General features: G+C 36.7%; 2 protein-coding genes across 2 annotated transcripts; one reads left to right on the top strand and one right to left on the bottom strand.

Annotated features, from left to right (window-relative positions):
* The first annotated feature begins 426 nt into the window (after positions 1-426).
* LOC102708618 (reticulon-like protein B1) lies at positions 427-3,921 on the top strand. The gene is made up of 6 exons (XM_006654189.3): positions 427-570; positions 922-1,128; positions 1,691-1,871; positions 2,323-2,464; positions 2,563-2,632; positions 3,369-3,921. Exons 2-6 carry the CDS (start codon positions 930-932, stop codon positions 3,530-3,532), a joined length of 756 nt encoding a protein of 251 aa, XP_006654252.1. The 5' UTR covers positions 427-570; positions 922-929; the 3' UTR covers positions 3,533-3,921.
* A 416-nt stretch (positions 3,922-4,337) lies between these two features.
* On the bottom strand, positions 4,338-4,904 carry LOC121054427. The gene has a single exon (XM_040523936.1). It carries the CDS (start codon positions 4,902-4,904, stop codon positions 4,338-4,340), a length of 567 nt encoding a protein of 188 aa, XP_040379870.1.
* Positions 4,905-19,664: the final 14,760 nt, after the last annotated feature.

Raw genomic sequence — 19,664 nt, 5'->3', positions numbered from 1 at the left:
CATATTAAACTCCATATAATTGGTAACGAATGAAAGATGAATAATAAGTAAAATCAGTTGATGCATTGTAAGGTAGATTATCATTATAAAGCCAGTCTCTTTTATTACATTTTCATATTTTCATACAGCTGTCTGAATTGCTATGCACTAACGTATGTGCATGCATGCATGCAGCACCTAGCTGTAGAGTTTACAAAAACACTCCACTTTCTGCGGGCAAAAAAGAAGAACTTCCCTCCTTGTTACATGGAGGTCCACACGCTGCACGCAACACCCATGCGTTCGCTCGCACTCCACTTCTCCAGCACCCCGACCCGTTACCACGTGGAGATATCCCGACCGTCCACGTGGCACGTAACGATCGCAGCGCCAGATAACGCATGCACACCCCCGCCTTTGCCTCCTGACCGCCCCTTTCGATCGGTTTCCCCTCCCAGAGCAGAAACGCAAGGAAAAAAAAAACAAAGCTTCAGAGCTACATAGAGACAGAGAGAGGTGAACAAAACCACCCAAAAAAATAAACAACAGGGGCTGCAACGAGGAGACAAACAAAGAAGGAGGGACATCCAGGTGAGCTCAGATCAGTAACTCAACAAACCGTCCTCCTAAGTCGTTCATGATCTTGCATTCTTGATCTTGATATCTTTCTATAAATTTGTCTTTGATCGAACTATCCATTTGGTTTGGTTCTGATTTATGTGTTCTTGAGTGGAATGTATATTCTGTGTTTATGTTAGTTTTTTTCCCCTTTTCTAGCTAAACAATTTTCCTGAAATATATATAGACGGATCAATGTTGGATTTTTTTTCCTTTTTGTTTGAAATAAATGTATGTTCAGAAGATATAGTTAGTTTCAGTCCTAGTGTTATTGGCATGTGATATGTGTTTGTTAATTGCCGTGGTGGTGTGGTGGATGGTCAGGGGAGGGGATGATGTCCGAGGGCGAGGAGCACGGGTCGCTGCTGGAGAAGATCAACGAAAAGATCCATGAGTACAAGAAATCGTCGTCGTCGTCGTCTTCCTCGGACTCCGACGACGACAAGAAGCACCACCACAAGTCCAAGTCTAAGAAGACGCGGCTGTTCGGCCGGACGAACCCGCTGCATCACGTCCTAGGAGGAGGCAAAGGTACGCCAGAGATTGATAGATGAACACATACATATATATATATATATATATATATATATATATATATATATATATTATGGTTTTGCGACCAATCAATATTAGTATTCGATCTCATAAATGACCATACATCTCTCAGCTTAACACCCTTTTTTTTATTTAAAAGAAGGGTAACTAGGACCTTATGTGCTACTTAGATCACTGCAACCACTAGGCTATATGGCCTTTCACAATTTAACCTCAGCTTAACACCCTACATCCTTTTGCGTTTGCTTAAGCTGCTAAGCCAAATTTTGAATTTCCAGCCTTAAATTTGGAGTTGATTTTGAACGGTTTTTATCGTAGTTTATTTTTCAACCTCGGTTTTAGATCACTACAAATACATATATAAAAGTTTTATACACATACACATATTATTTTTCATTTGCAAATATGTTTGTTTGCCGATCACCCCATAAAGAAAATTTGGAAACAGATTTTACTTAATTTTGATCCTGGAACGTCTGCTTTTGATGCAATTCATCGCCGGTTTCATGTGTGTGTGTTTTTTAAAATTTTTCTTCAGCTGCTGACCTTGTGCTGTGGAGGGACAAGCAGACGTCAGGGAGCATTCTGGCAGGTGTGACAGTGATCTGGTTGCTGTTCGAGGGCATTGGCTACCACCTCCTCACCTTCTTCTGCCACTCGCTCATCGTCTTCCTCACCGTCTGCTTCGTCTGGTCCAATGCTGCCTCGTTCATCAACAGGTCCCGCAACTGCAACGATTAACTCTCCATTCTTCCTGTGACAAGTTCTGATGCCTGCTAGTTTTAGTTTCAATCTGTTTCTGTCAGAAGAATTGGAATCATATCCTCTTATAAAAATCTATGTGTGACTTGACACATGAGTATCAATTTAGTGGAATGGTTTCAAATTTCAGAGCTATCAGGACTCAGAGGTAGTGACAAAAATGATCATCTTAATGTTATTCATGTTGGTCTATAGTTGCTTTTGCCCTGCTCTTTATTCTGGAGAATTAATTTCTATATATTGAATGTACCATTTATAGAGCACAAGTGTATAAGCTGAACTCCTTTTATTTCTTGGAAGAAAGCTTGTGTGTGTTCAGCATTCATTATCATGTAATGAATGGCCAGAGTAGAATAACAAATCCATATTTTTTTTTCGATGGCGATATAACACTTTCAGAATTTTCAGGGGTCCTCCAAAGTTCCCAGATGTAATTCTATCTGAAGTCCAATGCCTCAAGATTGCTCATCTTCTGAGGAAAGAAATCAACGAGGCCTTCTTAACATTACGCCATGTTGCTTCCGGGAAAGACCTCAAAACATATCTGATGGTAATGCTCCAGATCTGATTTTTATTTTTCTTTTATTATTCACTTTTCAAGTAATGTGATGCACAGTTGTGATGCTGGAACATTTCTTGTTCTTGCAGACGATTGGAGGCCTGTGGTTCATTTCTATAATTGGGAGCTGCTTCAGCTTCTTGACTCTGTCTTACACTAGTAAGCATCCTATCAACTCTCTTTTACCTTCACTGCAATTTAGTTTATTCAGGATGGAAAGAGAATTTTGCAGTGTGCTCCTTAATGTACTTGTTGACAGGAACACTTTCAAAATTGCAGTAAAATGGTTCTGCTTTAGGTCGTAGGTCATTTCTTGTTTTGTGAGAGATCGACTTTGCTTTACTTTACCTTTTTCCCCTAATATCTTAATACAGGCGATGCGCACTTCTTATGCACATTCTCTAAAACTATACAGTAAATTTCAGAACAATTTAGTTCTATAATTGCCTTAATTTATGCACAATTTAAGGAACCTTTTGTGAATTCAGAACAAAACTTTGAACTTAATCATGAATATCTTCATTGGCATTTACTGGCAAGAAAATGCAGACACATGCGAATGCAATGCTCCCCTTAGATTTTATGCTAAATTGGACATTACAAACATGTTAGATGAAAGGAAATTGTATAGTGTAGTTTTGATCATGTCTAGGGAAATTGTCTCAGTGAAGCCTTTTCAACTACTACCTCCATTTCATATTGTAAGACTTTCTAGTCTTGATTAAATTCATCAATTGATGAATGTATATAATTTATACATTCATTAGCATTTATATGAATCTATGCAGGACTAGAAAGTCTTATATTATAAAACGGAGGGAGCAGTAGTTTCGATCAAGCAACACATTTCATAATGATAGGATATTGAGTTAGTTAACTTGTTAACTGTTTGCAGTCTTCCTGATGGCATACACGTTACCCATGCTGTACGAGAAATACGAAGACGAGGTCGATGTTGTGGGCGAGAAGGCCCTGGTCGAGATCAAGAAGCAATACGCAGTCCTTGATCACAAGCTTCTCTCAAAGATCCCAATGTTGTCTGAGAAGAAAGAGCATTAAACTGATGCTCTGGAGACCCAAAAAAAAGCACTTTACAATTTTTGTCAATTTGCAACTCAGCATATCTCACTGAAGTTTAGTCTATTTCGGTTTCATCATCTAGCAGTACTTGGGATGACATGACATGATAGATATGGTTTTGATCCTGCAGCATCCGAAAAAAACCGGGCTTTTCTTTTTCAGAGCACTAGTACAGGACACTGTCGACGGTCACATGGAGTAGTTGCTTGCTTCTGTTTTCAGAAAATTTCACTTCATATTTTTGAGATTCTGTTTGGTCACAAGATACGTATGACAGACAATTTACTATAACCATTTGCTATATGCATGTATTATTTATTACTGTATTCTGATATTGAGAAGACAATACTAATTAGCAGCTTAATTCATTTGGTGTCCTTTGTGTGTTGCTATAGTTTTTTATCATCCTTAGAAAAGTATCTCGAGATGGTATATTTTTTAAGTATAAAAGTTGTATTAGAATTTTACACTAAAATTTTTTATACCTTACGATACTTTTAAAAAGACGATAAAAAAAACCATGTCCTAACTGCCTGTTGCATGTTTGTTGTGTCATCAATGCATACTGCAGTTGTGTGTTGTCATGCTTCAAGTGTCCATTACCTTGGATGCGCAAATTTGCATGAATTCTTCTGATTTTTTTAAGTTATTAACAGTAAAAAAAGAACCTTGAAAGTTGAGTTCATTCAGATAACATTAGACAAATTAAAAAATTTCAAGTCTTCTACTGAAGAAAATCAAATGGATGGCTAGAACTTGGTCAGAATCCGGCACGACGAGCTCTTCATGCCCGGCCGGTGCACGCCGTGATCACCACCACGCTGTGCCTGAGCACGCCGAGGACGGTGACCGTGCCCAGCATGGTCGTGCGCACGGTGAGCGCCACGTCCCCGGCGCCGGCCACGTCGCCGAACAGCTCGGCCGCGCGCCCGGCGAGGCGGTCGGCGCGGACGGTGAGCCGGACGGACAGCGCCTCCTCGCCGCGCGCGGCGACGCGCCCGGGCGGCACGTCGGCGTCCGCGGCGAGCGCGCCGCGGTAGTAGACCTCGGCGCGGCCGGCGGCGTGCGCGAACGCGGCGACGGGGCTCGGGTTGCGGACGGCGAGGACGGCGTCGAGGGTGGCGTTGAGCGATCCTCCGGGCGAGACGGACAGCGAGGCGAGGCGGAGCGCGGTGACCGCGGCGTCGGCGGGGCGCGGGCGGGCCGCGGCGAAAGCCAGCACCGTGGCGGCGACGGCTGTGAAGAGGAGGAGCGCCGCGACGGAGACGACAACGCAGACGCGGAGCCGCCGGAGGGTCGACGCCGACGATGCTCCGTGGTGCTTGCAGACCGTGCCGGCGGAGGAGGCCATGGCGCGTGGGTAGAGCCTGGGGCTGGGTTTCTTGCAAGGTAGTGGAGTGTCCAAGCGGCGAAGCCTGCGGTACACTAGCTGTATATCAACTTTTAGAGCAAGTTCAATGGTATAGCCAACTGCTGGGCTCCAAATCACCAAAAGCTAACTTAATAACTAATTCATATAATAGTTACATATAAACATATACTACACAATTAATATTTGGTCACATATGTCATATGTCTTGGAGTCCGTGATGTAGCTAAATACAAATCTATAGCATGTTGCTCTTCTCTCTTCTCTCTTATTTTTTTAAAATATATTTATAGTTGGCTTATAGTCTGCTATTATAACTACTCTTACCATGTACCAACGAAGGGCATGATAAAACGGGGTCTATATCATCTGCCTTTGGGCTTAACGGCAACCCTTGCCGTTGCATTCATCTATGCCATACATCTTAAAATCAACACATGCATGCAATGGTTCCACCATACAGATTAATTAGAGCAGGTACGATAGCAGGCTATAAACCAGCTATAAGCATATTTTAAAGAGATAAGAAGAAAGAGAGAAAAGAGGTGGGCTACTAATTTGTAGCCAGCTGCATACGGGCTCCAAGACAACATGTGTGTATAACATGTGGAACCATGTATTTATGTTTTGTACATAACTATGGTTTGAATTGGCTATCAGATTGAATATAGATAAATTGGAGCCGGTAGTTGGCTATACTATTGAGCTTGCTCTTAAGGGCCAAACCTTACCAAAATCTATTGTTTCTCTCAAAAAAAATCAATAAATAAAATATGCAGCGGCAAAGCGCCCGGGAACAAACGAAAGCAGCATGTCCCTCTTTGTTTCTGGCGCCAAGAATATGGATCGTCATCCAATCTTTACTTAGGCCCCCTTTGATTCAAAGGATTTTCATAAGAATTTTATAGGATTTTATTCCTATAGAAATTTTTCCTATAAAACCTTTGAGGGTGTTTAGATTGAGAAAAATTTTGGGAGAAGTGTCACGTCAAATGTTTCATCGGATGTCGGAATGGCTTTTCGGACACGAATGAAAAAAACGAATTTCACGACTAGCCTGGAAACCGCGAGACGAATCTTTTGAGCCTAATGAATCCGTCTTTAGTACATGTTGGTTACTGTAGCACTTATGGCTAATCATAGACTAATTAGGTTCAAAAGATTCGTCTCAAGATTTCTTCCATAACTGTGCAATTAGTTTTTTGATTCATCTATATTTAATGTTTTATTTATGTGTCCAAAAATTCGATGTGATGTTTTTGGAAAAAGTTTTGGAAACTAAACAAGGCCTAAATCAAAGGAGTGAATCCTATGAAATCCTATGAAATTCCTGTAGAATGTAGGCCCCCTTTGATTCAAAGGAAATTTATAAGAATTTTAGATGATTTTATTCCTATAGGAATTTTTTCTACAAATCCATTTGAATCAAAAGAATGAACTCTATGAAATCCTATGAAATTCCTATGGATTGCATCTTCCTATGCAAGTTTTGGAGGAAATATAACAAGAGGTAGAACCTCATGGAAAAATCCTATGAGTCTTTATGTCTCCTCAAATTCCTGTGTTTTTCCTGTGGTCCAATCAAACAGTCATTCCTACGTTTTTCCTGTGTTTTACAATCCTCTGTTTTACGCTTACATTCCTGTCAGAATCCAATGTTTTTCCTATTCCTCCGTTTTTTCATTCCTATGATTCAAAGGGGCCCGTAACTTCCTATGCAAGTTTTGGAGAAAATTTAACAAGAGGTTGAACCTCATGAAAAAAAATCTTTTAAGTCTATATCTCCAATTCCTGTGTTTTTCCTGTGGTCCAATCAAACAGTCATTCATCCTCTATTTTACACTTATATTCCTATCAAAATCCTATGTTTTTCCTATTCCTCTATTTTTTATTCATGTGATTCAAATGGGCCCTTATCCTAGAACAAAACAACTAGAACAGTAAAACCTTTCTCCAATGGAGCAACCAAATGATCCTACATGAACAAAAAAACAACAAGAACAAGCAAATCCTTCATGGAGCATCCAAATGATCGTACCACTGCATCGAACAGGTAAGTGATGCTATCAACTTTCTCTTGTTGGATCCCTCGTACAATGTCTTTCTCTTCTATATTTCTTTAAGCATATATGATTTTACTTTTAATCTAGACATGTATACTACTCAATGGAATTGTTCATATTATGGTCTGTTTTTTCTACCTTCTTCTATAGCATGATTTACCTAAGTTCTTGATAATATTGTTCAGTTAAACCAAATCTATTTTCATTGTCCATGAATACTTTATTTGTTGACCGTGAACAACAAACATATTTTTGCAGAGTTGTACCTAGTTGGGTGCCTCAAATGGGCATGGCATTTAGTGATACACAAAGGAGGCTTGGAACTTTTGGGTCACGTATGGAGGTCGGATGGGCTTTGATGTTAGAAAGAAGTGTGACAATAAAAATCATGTAACCAAGAAAAGCACATTAGCTAGATTTGTTTTCTCCAAACAAGGTTTTCGAGGCAAGAATAAAAGAGATTGCTTGACCAAGCACCCTGCACCCCCAAGCTGAGACGAGAATTGGATGTAATGTCCACATGGGACTTTCACTGAATCAAGAAAATGAAAACTATGAGATATCTGATCTGGAAGTAGAGCACAACCATATACTGCAAACACAATAAACTTCTCATTTAATGTCATCTCAGTGCAAGATTTCTGAAGAGAAAGCCTTTCGCTCATGAGTTGGCTGCTCGACATGCTGGTGGTCATCTAATCTTGGCTACACTTGTCGTGATCAAAAAATTATTTGAGAACTAGATGCCAAAAAGAGTTGAAATATGGTGAGGCTGGGAGCTTATTAAACTATTTTAAGAATAAGGCCATAGAAAATCCTTCTTTTTATTATGTTTTGCAGTAGGACAGTGATGAGCAAATAACAAATATCTTTTGGGCCGATGCAAAGATGAGAATCAATTATGCTCACTTTGGTGATGTTGTTACTTTTGATATATGCTTTGGACAAAAAGAGAAAACCAACCATTCGGTGTATTTGTTGGATTTAATCACTTCAGAGAAACTATAGTTTTTGGAGATGCTCTCATGTATGATGAGACATGTGACTCCTTCCGTTGGCTTTTTTATGCCTTTTTGTCATGCCACAATCACAAGCAACCACGAATTATATACACTGATCAAGATGTTACAATGAGAAAGGCTATCTTTGAGGTATTTACACAAACATGGCATGGTTTATGCACTTTTAATATAATGCAAAATGCAATCAAACATATAGACCATCACAAGACTAGTGATGGCTCTAACGTTCTTGCTGATTTTAGTGCTTGCATGTATGAACATGAGAATCTGGCAAAAATTGAGCAAGTCTGGCAAAATTGGATAGTATTTACAAGTCGAAAGAGAAGTGGGTTGAATGCTTTATGATCAATGTGTACACATTAGGAATGTGAAGTACTCAATTAAGTGAGGGACTAAACAGTGATCCAAAGGATCACTTAAATTTTAGTTAAACATTGTACGCTTTTTTTAATCACTTTGAAAGAGCTGTACAAGGAAAGCGAGACAAGGAGATCAACTCGGAGTATGAATCAAGGAAAAATTTCCATGCAATCTAATGAGTACTCCTATGCTATCACAAGCAAGTTTTACACTCCACAGATTTGTAGGCATTTCAAAAAGAATATGAAAGATCAATGTCAGCTTATACGAAAGTATTGGATGAGGGTGGAGCATATATTGTTGGCATAAGATCTCTCGATGATGATTCAACAATTGAAGAAGAGTATATGGTTGATGTAAATCATTCAGAGAGTACAGTGTCATATGACTGTCAACAATTTGAGAGGGTAGGAATACTTTGCAACCATGCATTGAAGATCCTTGATGTGATGAATATTAAGCAATTACCAAAACATCATATTCTCAAGAGATGGACACGAGAAGCTGGGTTGTCCATGATACATCTGGAAGACATGTCCTAAAGAATCCCAAGCTAGATGCTTCACATCGATATAAGTTTCTTGTACACAAATATATCAGTTTGGCATCTCATGTAGCAGATTTTGAAGAGTGGTTTGTGTTTGTTGATAATGCTCTTGACACACTTGGAAAGCAAGTGGGAGAAATGGTTCAAGGGAACACAACTAATCAATCCAGTTTAGAGATAGGGTCCAAGATTCTTGACAATATTTACCATGGTATTGGTCCGAAGAAAAAAAAGAGACCCGGAGCAGCGGATGGAAGCGAAAAAAGAATTGGGCTGATCGACTAAATAATAAAAAAAATAGCAAGGACCCAAACAGCAAAAGTATAAGGTATGTATATAAAACAAGCAACAAGAAATAAAGAAATCCATCTATTATTTAGTGGTAAACCATAATTTGTTACCATGGTGTACTAATAGGCTGAGAAGGAGAGAGAACAATGGAAAAGGAATTCATGAGGATTATGAATTTATGGATGTCTATACCAAGTTACTGAAGGTAAATTCATATTATATTGACTTTTGTTTTTTAATAAATGATGCATGCCTACTATTTGTAACACTCCGTTGTCTGGCCCAAACTATGCATGCTTACTATTTGTAACTATTACTAACAACTCCTATAACTTTCTTGTACTGTTTGTAATATTGGCGCAAACGATGCATGCCTACTGTCGTAATACTCCGTTCGTATTTTAGCAGTCAACGTCGTTAGCTTTTTTACATATTTGATCATTCGTTTTATTTAAAAGTTTCATCAAAATATATAATTATGTAAGTTTATATGCATTAATAAATTTAATTACAACAAATCAACCGATAATTATGAAGTTTTTGAATAAGATGAGTAGTCAATCATATGTCAAAAAGTCAACAGCTATATATTAAATAGAGCAATTTTACAGTCCTTGAGTAGATACTGATAGGTACCAAAATTTTAGTGTAAAATTTGCTACCTCCTAGTACCTAGATACCAAAATTATTTTAGTGTAAAATTTGGTACCTCCTAATACCTAGGTGCCAAAATTTTACACTAAAATTTTTTACCTCCTGTTACCTTCTCAAGTACTATCAAATTGTCATTAAAATATGGATGGAACACTTTTGCTATGCACTCGCTCCAATTTAAAAACATGAGTATTTTGTTTGATTAAGAACAAAGTTTTGACCAAAGATTATTTTATTATGATATAATTTTTATGAAGCAAAACTGATATTATTAGTTTCGTATTTGAATGTACTTTCTTATTATTACTATACTTTTGTAGCACAACAGTGATATATTAATAGGGTAATATTTAGTTAAACTCTTTCCAAACGAAACAAAATACGTTTTATATTTTGAAATAGAGGAGCACGCTTTTCTAACATAGATTCAACTGTAAATATAGCTTGGTCTAAACTTTGGACTATGCTTGGAATTATGTGGTGAAAAATCGGTCACTATATATAAATTAGAGAAAATCTAAAAAATATCATTAACAAACGTCTAAGGCTAAAAAATACCATTGACAAGCGCGAGTTCTAGGAAATGTCATCGTACAAATAAATTTATCTAAGAAATACCATCGTCGTTATGGTTCCGTCTATTTTTGCCGTTAAATACACTGTTCACACTATAAAACTTAACGGAGAAATGCTGACGGAACCCTAACAGCGATGGTATTTCTTAGACAAATTTGTTTGTACGATGGCATTTTATAGAAATTGCACTCGTCGATGACATTTATTAGAATTAAGTGTTTATAAATGACATTTGTTAGATTTTCTCTATAAAGTACTAGTTCTGTCAAAAGTGTAAGTAGTTCTGTCAAAAATGTAAGTATTTCTTGTACTTTAGAAGGGATTAAGCTTATGAAGAAAAAGACTATGTGCCCCTTAATAAATGAGGCATAAAGAGGGATGAGAGGGTAATTGTGGTAAAATGACAAGAAGTTTGAATGAGAAGTGATTGATGAAACAAATATATTGTCAACAGTAACAAAAATATTTATATTTTGATATAAGATTCAAATCCCAAGAATCTTTATATTTTGATAACCTTTGGGAGGAGGACTGAGAGTTTAGAGATAAGAGAATTGATCGATGGATCGATCATAGGAGTTTTATTTTTATTCCAGGTTCTTGTTTTGTGGTCGAGAAGTGAATAGTAGGAAGTTTTTGTAGGAATTGGATTTTAAGGGATACTCCTAAACAATCTTTCCCAATCTCTCCCCAAACTTGTACATGCACCATCCAAATAGGAGAGTTAAAAACCCTCACCTCTCAGGCTCCTATTTCCTCCTAACAATTTCCCCTAACCAATACACCATGAGAAATTGTTCTGTTTAAGCGTGCATCATAATCCTTCTTTAACGAGACCTCAATCCATCCGACTATAAGTCTGGCTTAAGAAGGTAAATATAGAGAACAATTTTACTAGAAGGTACCGAGAGGTACCTAAATTTTTAGGAGGTACCTAATTTTACACTAAAATTTTGGTATCCCGATACCTTCTCAAAGACCGTAAAATTGCTCAAACAGAGAACACACATATATTAGGGAAAATTGAAGATTTGGGTCTGCAAACAAAGCATTTCATAACTATGGGTTTTCTAACATTAGCTTTGTTAAAATGGGCTAGAAACAACATTAGCTTTGTTAAAATGGGGCTAAAAACATTGGATGCTTGGTTTCCTGTCCCTAAATATATTCTCCCTTTTTAACGTGTATACGGTACCTACGGCGTATAAAACATGGAAAATCATTTATTCGTAACTACAATTATTATAATAGGGTTTGATACGCACGATGCATTTGCTTCCTCGGGGGAAAAATTGCATCACCACCAACATATATACAATGAAGTATACAAAATTATAGCCCGGTAAAAGTAGCATGCTAGAAAAATCATGCTTCCTTTGTACCTTGAAGTTGTTCTTAATTCTCGGGCCCTCTTGAGGTTCATCCTATTCATGTAGGAAACAAAATATTTTGATCCAGACTTTACAAAAGGTATGACTCGCAATTAACACATGTAGTTAACTCAAATATCAAAGACACTAACACATAAAGCAGACATTAATCAATTATAATTTGTCAAGATTCACATGTTATATGAGAAACATGACTATCAAAATGAAATTAAGTTCAACATATTCGATCATGAGCTGGCATATCTGTGGAGATACATATTCATTTTAGGGAGACATAAGCCTTATTTATCATATATTATAACATGGGTACGCAAGATTGTCCAATGTGATATTTGTATGATGGACTTGCTATCGTCACACTCTTATGAGAGAAAGATTAACATCTTCAATATTATAATGAATAAGGTTCAATAAATAAATTAAAGAATTTAATAATTCTTGGAAAAAAATACTATCTCCGTTTTATAATGTAAGATGTTTGACTTTTTCGCTTGTAATGTTTGACCATTTGTCTTATTTAAAAAATTATGAAAATGTCATTTATTTTGCTTGTGACTTACTTTGTTATCAAAAGAACTTTAAGCACATCTTATTATTTCTTATATTTGTACTAAATTTTTGAATAAGACGAATGGTCAAACGTTACAACCAAAAAAATCAAATATCTTATATTATAAAACAGATGTAGTAATAATCTAACTGACAAGGGCAAGTGAAATTGGTATTGAATAATTATATGTTTCTCAAAAGCCTACACCTAGTTTACACAATGACAAAGAAAAATCGAAAGAAGAGAATCAAGCACAAGTGTGTAATATATTCATGAAAAACGTTAAAACATTATGGAGACCAATAGCGAAGAGATTATAATATCTTCATAAATGATAAACGTTAAGCAGGCTCACAGAGGCCAACGCAAGCGGTGGCAGATAGCAGTGGTAGATGAGTGCTAAAGGAGGGGATCATTGGAAGTGTTGGTAATTGTATACATACACTATCATGGATATATCGATTTTACCCCTAATTATAAATATAACCGTACTGCCTGAACCTTTATGCCATTCTTTTTTTGGTGTGGGGGGGGGGGGGGGGGGGGGTATGCCAGCTGGGCTGATGAAGTTTGTCTCTGCTAGAAAAAGGCCCATTTACTTTTTTATTCAAGACTAGCCCATTAAGGTAATGAAGTCAGAGGATGGCCTGTATATTTTTGCTCTGAAATATGTAAGCTCTGCCAAGATCTAAATGCTTGACATCTTGTTTATTACTCTCTCCGTCTTCGTTTACTCGTCACCGTTGATCATTACTGTTTTAACTTTGACCATTAATAGCATTTAGGTGATCAGGTTATGATTAGTAAAAGTTATACTTTTATATATTTATACGTCATACATCATTAATATAACATATTTTTGATATACACAATATTTTTTTAAAAAAAGATGAATGGTCAAAGTTACTAAATGAAGAGTAGCTGGTGTCAATTATTTGAAACCGGAGAGAGTATTAAACTAACCATGATTCTCAAATTAAATTGGTTTTCAAAATAAATCTATGGACGTCTCAGGTGCAGTCATGTTTCTGAATTTGAATTCATTCCGCATATGCTAAGAAGAATGAAAGGGCAAGTCCTAATTTTGTAGGGGTCCCGGGCGAAACTAAACATGGGCCTTATAGCCTTATCTTACTATATAATAACTAGCACATTGCCCGTGCATTTTAATGGGATTTAATTTAAAAAATATCATAATATGTTATTAACATTATTTTTATATGTCATATTTTAATTATTGCATATGGGTCTATTAATCTCACGGTTCTTTTCTTCTTTGAGTTGGTGGGAACAGTTAATATATGAAATCCACCATTGTTGTTTCTTTTAAAAATAGAGCATAGATAAAAAAACAAGGAGTTGGTGGTGGTGGCAGATTCACTGCCACCGTCACTAGCGATGTTTATAGAATTATAGTAGTATACTTCATCTGTCTCCAAATGTTTGACGCTGTTAACTTTTTTATACACGTTTGACTATTCGTCTTATTCAAAAAATTTACATAATTATTAATTATTTTTCTATCATTTTATTTATTGTTAAATATACTTTTATGCATATATATATAGCTTTACATATTTTTAAAAAAATTGAATAAAAGAATGATCAAACATGTATAAAAAGGTCAACAGCATCAAACATTTAGGGACAGAGATAGTATTAGATATATAAATAAATATATATATATATATGAATTATTATCATAAACATTTAAGTTTCATTTAGAAATAATATTTAATATTTATAAAAAAGACATTTATATATTACTTTCAAAATTAATGAGTAATTAAAGGACATCTTGTTAAAATATGTCATGCACATGTTTAGAAACTGTGGACCTGTCGCTCTTAAACTTGAGTTAATTTGCAGATGAAACCTGGCAGCTAACTAGCCATTGAAAGGGACGTCGATGGATAGACCAAAAACAGTGGGAGCATGCATCCTGAAACTGATTAACATTGATGAAAGTCAGAGCGTCTAGAAGGAAAGAGATCAAGATCTTTGGACGAGAAGAGAAATTAGAACAATTCAATGTTGAAAAGAATTAACGTGATGCTGACACATCATGTTTTCTCATCTTCTAGATTTTGACGTACTATGCCACGTATATATGACTGGTTGGTATATGATTTTTTTGTTTTTGCTGCAAATGCTGCTGGGGCGATCGTTTCGTTTGTTTTCTAAAAAGTTAATATTTACGAACAAAAATTAATTTATAAATAAAACTTTTATATAAGTATTTTAGCGATGTGAAAGCTAAGATTCAAAAAATTTTTAAAAAATATATCTAAAATCAACTCTATATTTAATATTAAAAATTCAAATTTTGACATGTAAGGCCGTGGGTGCTTCCACAGTGTTGAAACATTCATATTGTACCTAATTCGGCAGAGAATTTGGCTGGAGCAACTCCAATAATTTTCACGGACATGGTTTTCAAATAATTAAATGATATGTTTTTTAGAAAATATTTTACATGAAGTTTCTTAAAAATCAAATAAATTTATTTCTCAAAATTATAACAATCAATAATCAATTAACAATATAAAGTGTTTTATTTGGCGTGCCTCCGATAGCTTCAGCGGTTCATCTCCAACTGACAGTCCAAATTGGACTTTCTAAATACCTATTTAGTTATTTTCTATTTTATTTGGCCACTCAAATTTATTTTTTACTCCAACGATCTCTCCAACCCTCTTCTTTATTACGAGTCTATGATATTATGACCCCACATGTCACCATCCTCCTTTTCTTTCTCTCCGTCTTCCTTTTCTATCTTTCTTTCTCTTTCCTTCTCTTCCACTGAGGCAGAGGTGGCGTGGGGACGAACCGGAGGACGCCGGGGCGGCGCGGCAGCGCCGGAGCGGGCGGCGGGGCGTAGGGGCGAGGAGGCGGCGCGGATTCAGAGGCAGCAGGCGGAGGCGCGGCACCGCGCTGACGCGAGGAGTCGTCGGAGCGGCGGGGCGCCACCCGGGCGCGAGGCGTTGTCGGATCAGCGCCGCGCTGCACCGGCACGGGGAGGCGCCGCCGAGCGGCGTGGCTTCGGGGAGGGGAGCGGCATCGCACCGATGCGGCTTCGGGAAGGGGGCGGCACCGTGTCTGCACGACTTCGGGTGGGGGCGGCACAGAGGGAGCGCCGACGGCGGCGGCCGACTACTGATGGCGGACGGAGGCGGTCGGTAGGCTACGGCATAGAGGGAAGAGAGAAAAAGATGGGAGAAGGGGAGGGAGAGAGGTGTGGGGACCGTGTTTGGTAAGCCTCTAGCAAAATTTGGCCAGTGAAAGGAGTAACTTGGCCAAGCCATCAGATTGGCTAGTCCTTTGGAGAGTAATTTTAAGGCTAAATTGCCAAATTTTAGTTTAGAGAGGTATTTAGTCATGCTATTGGAGATGGTCTAACTACCTAGCCGAACGGTACGATTCGAATGACCATTTGTTTGAAAATGCACAATCACGCATCTAACCAGGATTTTGTTTTCTTGCTTGCATTCCATGGGATCTTCTAAGGGTCAACATGAGCACATAATTACAAAGTGATGGAATTATGGAGACCAGGACGTTGGGTGCCCTCTGTCCGTCTTGATGGAAATCCATGGAACACCGATTTATAATGTATTTGGACTAAAAATTACTCCCTTCGTTTTAAATGTAAAATGTTTGATTTTTTTTCAGTGTTTAAAAAAGAGTACTTAATCAGTATTGTCCGGATAAATCATTTAGTTTTTTTTATAGTTCCAATCAGTCACAGAGATAGAAATTTTCTTCGGCCTGGACAAGGACTCATGATGGATAACAAGTATAAAATTGATAGACGCCCACAGATCATTTACCGTAGATGATGCAAGTAAAATTGATAAGTCGTCGAATTATGGTTGTGTACCACCGATAGATTAAATTACAGGGCTAGTACTGCATCCGTTTTTCTTTATTTTACTGCACTAAATTCTATTCTCTCCGTTCCACGTTACAAGACTTTATGTTCTTATCTACATTCATATATTTGCTAATAAATCTAGAGATATATACAAAATATATGCACTGATACATGGATGAATCTAGTTAAATCTAGAAAATTTTATAATATAAAATGGATGGAGTAAAATTTGAATTTATATTTGATCATTTGATTTATTTTATAATTTTACATAATTAATATGTTATTATAATTTTGTTTTATCATTAAGAATATTTTTTGCGTGACCTGTAATTTTATATATTTTCACAGAAGTTTTAAAGGTAGATATAAAAATCAATAATGTTAAATAAAGAGAAAACGGAAGTAGTACACCGTATTATATCAAAGAAGAAAAGGATGATGACTTCACCCTTTGTTCAGTTTGTATTTTTTTTTGCAAAAACATCGCACCGAATATACGACACACATTTGAAGTATTAAACGTTGTCTAATTATAAAATAAATTATAGATCCCGTCAAGAAACTGCGAGACGAATCTTTTGAGCCTAATTAATCCGTCATTAGCATATATAGGTTACTGTAACACTTATGGCTAATCACGTACTAATTAGGCTCAAAAGATTCGTCTCACGATTTTCCCCATAACTATATAATTAGTTTTAATGTTCACGTATATTTAATGCTCTATTTAAATGTCTAAAAATTCGATATGATGTTTTTGGAAAAACTTTGTGGGAACTAAACATGCCTAAGGGTGAGACGTGATGGGGGTGAAAGCATTCGATTTGCCAGCTGCCCACTCCCTTCTAAAATAAAATATTCTATTGCATTACATTGTATTCGAGTTTATCAACCAAACAAATATATTAAAACTAAATAAAATTACGAACAGTAATAGTGAGATTTAATAAAGTAAAATATCTAGTTTTTTTGGTATACGTGGGATGTTGGGTGAGGCCTAATTAGCACATAATTAGCCATAAGTGCTACAGTAACCAACATATATTAATGACAAATTAATTATGTTTAAAAGATTCATCTCGCGATTTTCAGACAAAATCTAAAATTTATTTTTTAATTAAAATACATTTAATATTTTAAATATATGAATATATGACCGTACTCGCCAGGTGATATCTCCCAACACAGCCTGAGCCTGAGTAGCTCAGTTCGGTGTACCGCTGCATGCATCTGGCCGGTGACACCACCGCCTGTGATTGACGACCGCAGCCCCAACGGAGGTTGTCCGGTCCGAGACGCGGGGCGACTATACACAGGGGGTAATTGTTTGGTACTCCCTATTTTTTAAAACAAAAGCTAAACGATATATTTACAAATAAAAATAATTTATAATTAATATATAGTGGAAAAATAAATTTGGATAAAAAATCTTAAAATCAGCTATAAATTTAAGGTTAAAAAAATAAATTTTATTTTATAAACATAAGTTAACATGAAAAGATGGGTCGGCACTTGGCCGAGTCGAGGGGGGTTCAAAGCGGCGGAGGGAGCTCCCTTCAGTTCCGTCTCTCTCGCGAGTTTTTTTCAACTTCACGAATCGCGACCGTCGAAAAACTAGGGCGATCTACGACAGCGAGGAAAGTTCTAAGGCACGTGGAAATTCCTCCTCATCGTACCTCCCGTGTAACCTCATCTTCTGGCGTCACGCCAGATTGTTTTTCGTCGAGTCTTTCTTTTTCTTTTTTTCCTTTTTGTTTGTTTTGCAAAACGGTGGCCATCACGCGTGCATACTCGTGTGAATGTTCACATGCATATGGTACACGTATAAGCACCTTTGAATATTAGGCACCGTTGATGAATACTTTGTTTACTGCTAAGAAAATAGACATAAATACAAGCACTCGTGTTAAATCAAGGATTCGAACATGGATTAATATGCTTGATTATTTTTCAGTGACAAGCTTTTGTGAAACAAAATGCTGAATAGGCGAATAATTTTGTGGTTACTATTTAATGGATATAAACGGACGGAAGTTGAAGTCTTAATTTAAACAGTTATTTGAAAATCCAGTAAGTTTTTTTTTTCAGAAACAGCTATATTTAAAAGCCCAGGTAGCATGTCACTGAATAAAATGGTACACGCTCTCTCATACATAACGAGTGAAATAAAACAAAACAACGGGTGCATATGCAAATGTGATTTGCTGATTAATTAATTTAACAGAATCAGAGTTCCTTTAAATATTAGGACAATTTATACCATCTGATGGGTGGAAAGAAATTACTAAGATTATGATAAGATTTAGGTTAAACCTACAAAGTAATAAAGAATAATCGTTAGCTTCTAGGTGCTGTAGTCCAATATTTCCATCAAACAACTTTAATTGATACGTTACATGCTCTGATGCTCTACCTGGTTATTACGCTTTGCGCAAAGAACCAATTTACCTAGCTGTATTTTAGTTTAATTTTTGGAGTTGTCTCTACATGAACTGAAAACCAAGGTGAGAACAAAACCAACAAAAATATATACTACATCCGTTTCCTAACGTAAAATGTTTAATTTTTTAGCCATAACGTTTGACCATTCGTCTTATTTAAAAATTTAGTATAAATATAAAAAATGACAAGTCGTACTTAAAGTTATTTTGATAATAAAGTAAGTCACGAGTAAAATAAATGATATTTTCATAATTTTTTTAATAAGACAAATAGTCAAACATTACATTTAAAAAAGTCAAACATCTTACATTATAAAACGAAGAGTGTAGTATACATGTTAGGCGTCGTCGCCTGCAGTTTCTTTAAAATAATACTAAAAACTCTGTTGTAACTCATAGATATACGTAAAAGTTTCGTATCTTCGTTGTGCATCTATTTTTCTTAACACGAGAAAAAAGGAGTGGAGAGAATATTTAATTTTAAACCTAGCCATAGACATCGTGAAAATTATTTATACGAGTCTATACGCAACTAAAAGAATAGACATTACTACGGGATACAATCATACAAGGCTACCTAGGAGTGCTCTTAAGTTAAAAGTTTGTGCGGTTTATTAAGTTAGTGTTATATTAATCGGAAAAAGAAAACAAGAGTTCAGGTAAAGTCTGGGTTCTCGTTTTCTTGACTGTCGCGGTGAAACGGTAATGCGTAGCCAACAGAGGAATCGGTCAAAGTGTACCGCCTTTCTGCAACGGCCAATCAACAAAAGAGACTGAATGAATATGAGTTCGTCCGTTTCTTCTAATTCCACCGGCAATTTCTACGTTATGAACCCTTTTTTATTCATATTTCACAGATACACCCACTTAAATAGATACTCGGCTCTAAACCGTGTCAAAATGTAAACGTTAACGTATCACACACGAAGGTCTGAGAGTCACTCTAAGACCGCTCCAGTGCAGAAGCTAA

Source organism: Oryza brachyantha, chromosome 5 (genome assembly GCF_000231095.2).
Source record: "Oryza brachyantha chromosome 5, ObraRS2, whole genome shotgun sequence".
NCBI classification, from domain to species: domain Eukaryota; kingdom Viridiplantae; phylum Streptophyta; class Magnoliopsida; order Poales; family Poaceae; genus Oryza; species Oryza brachyantha.
Note: the sequence above shows the minus strand (reverse complement) of the source record. Positions and strands in the feature narration are given on the sequence as shown.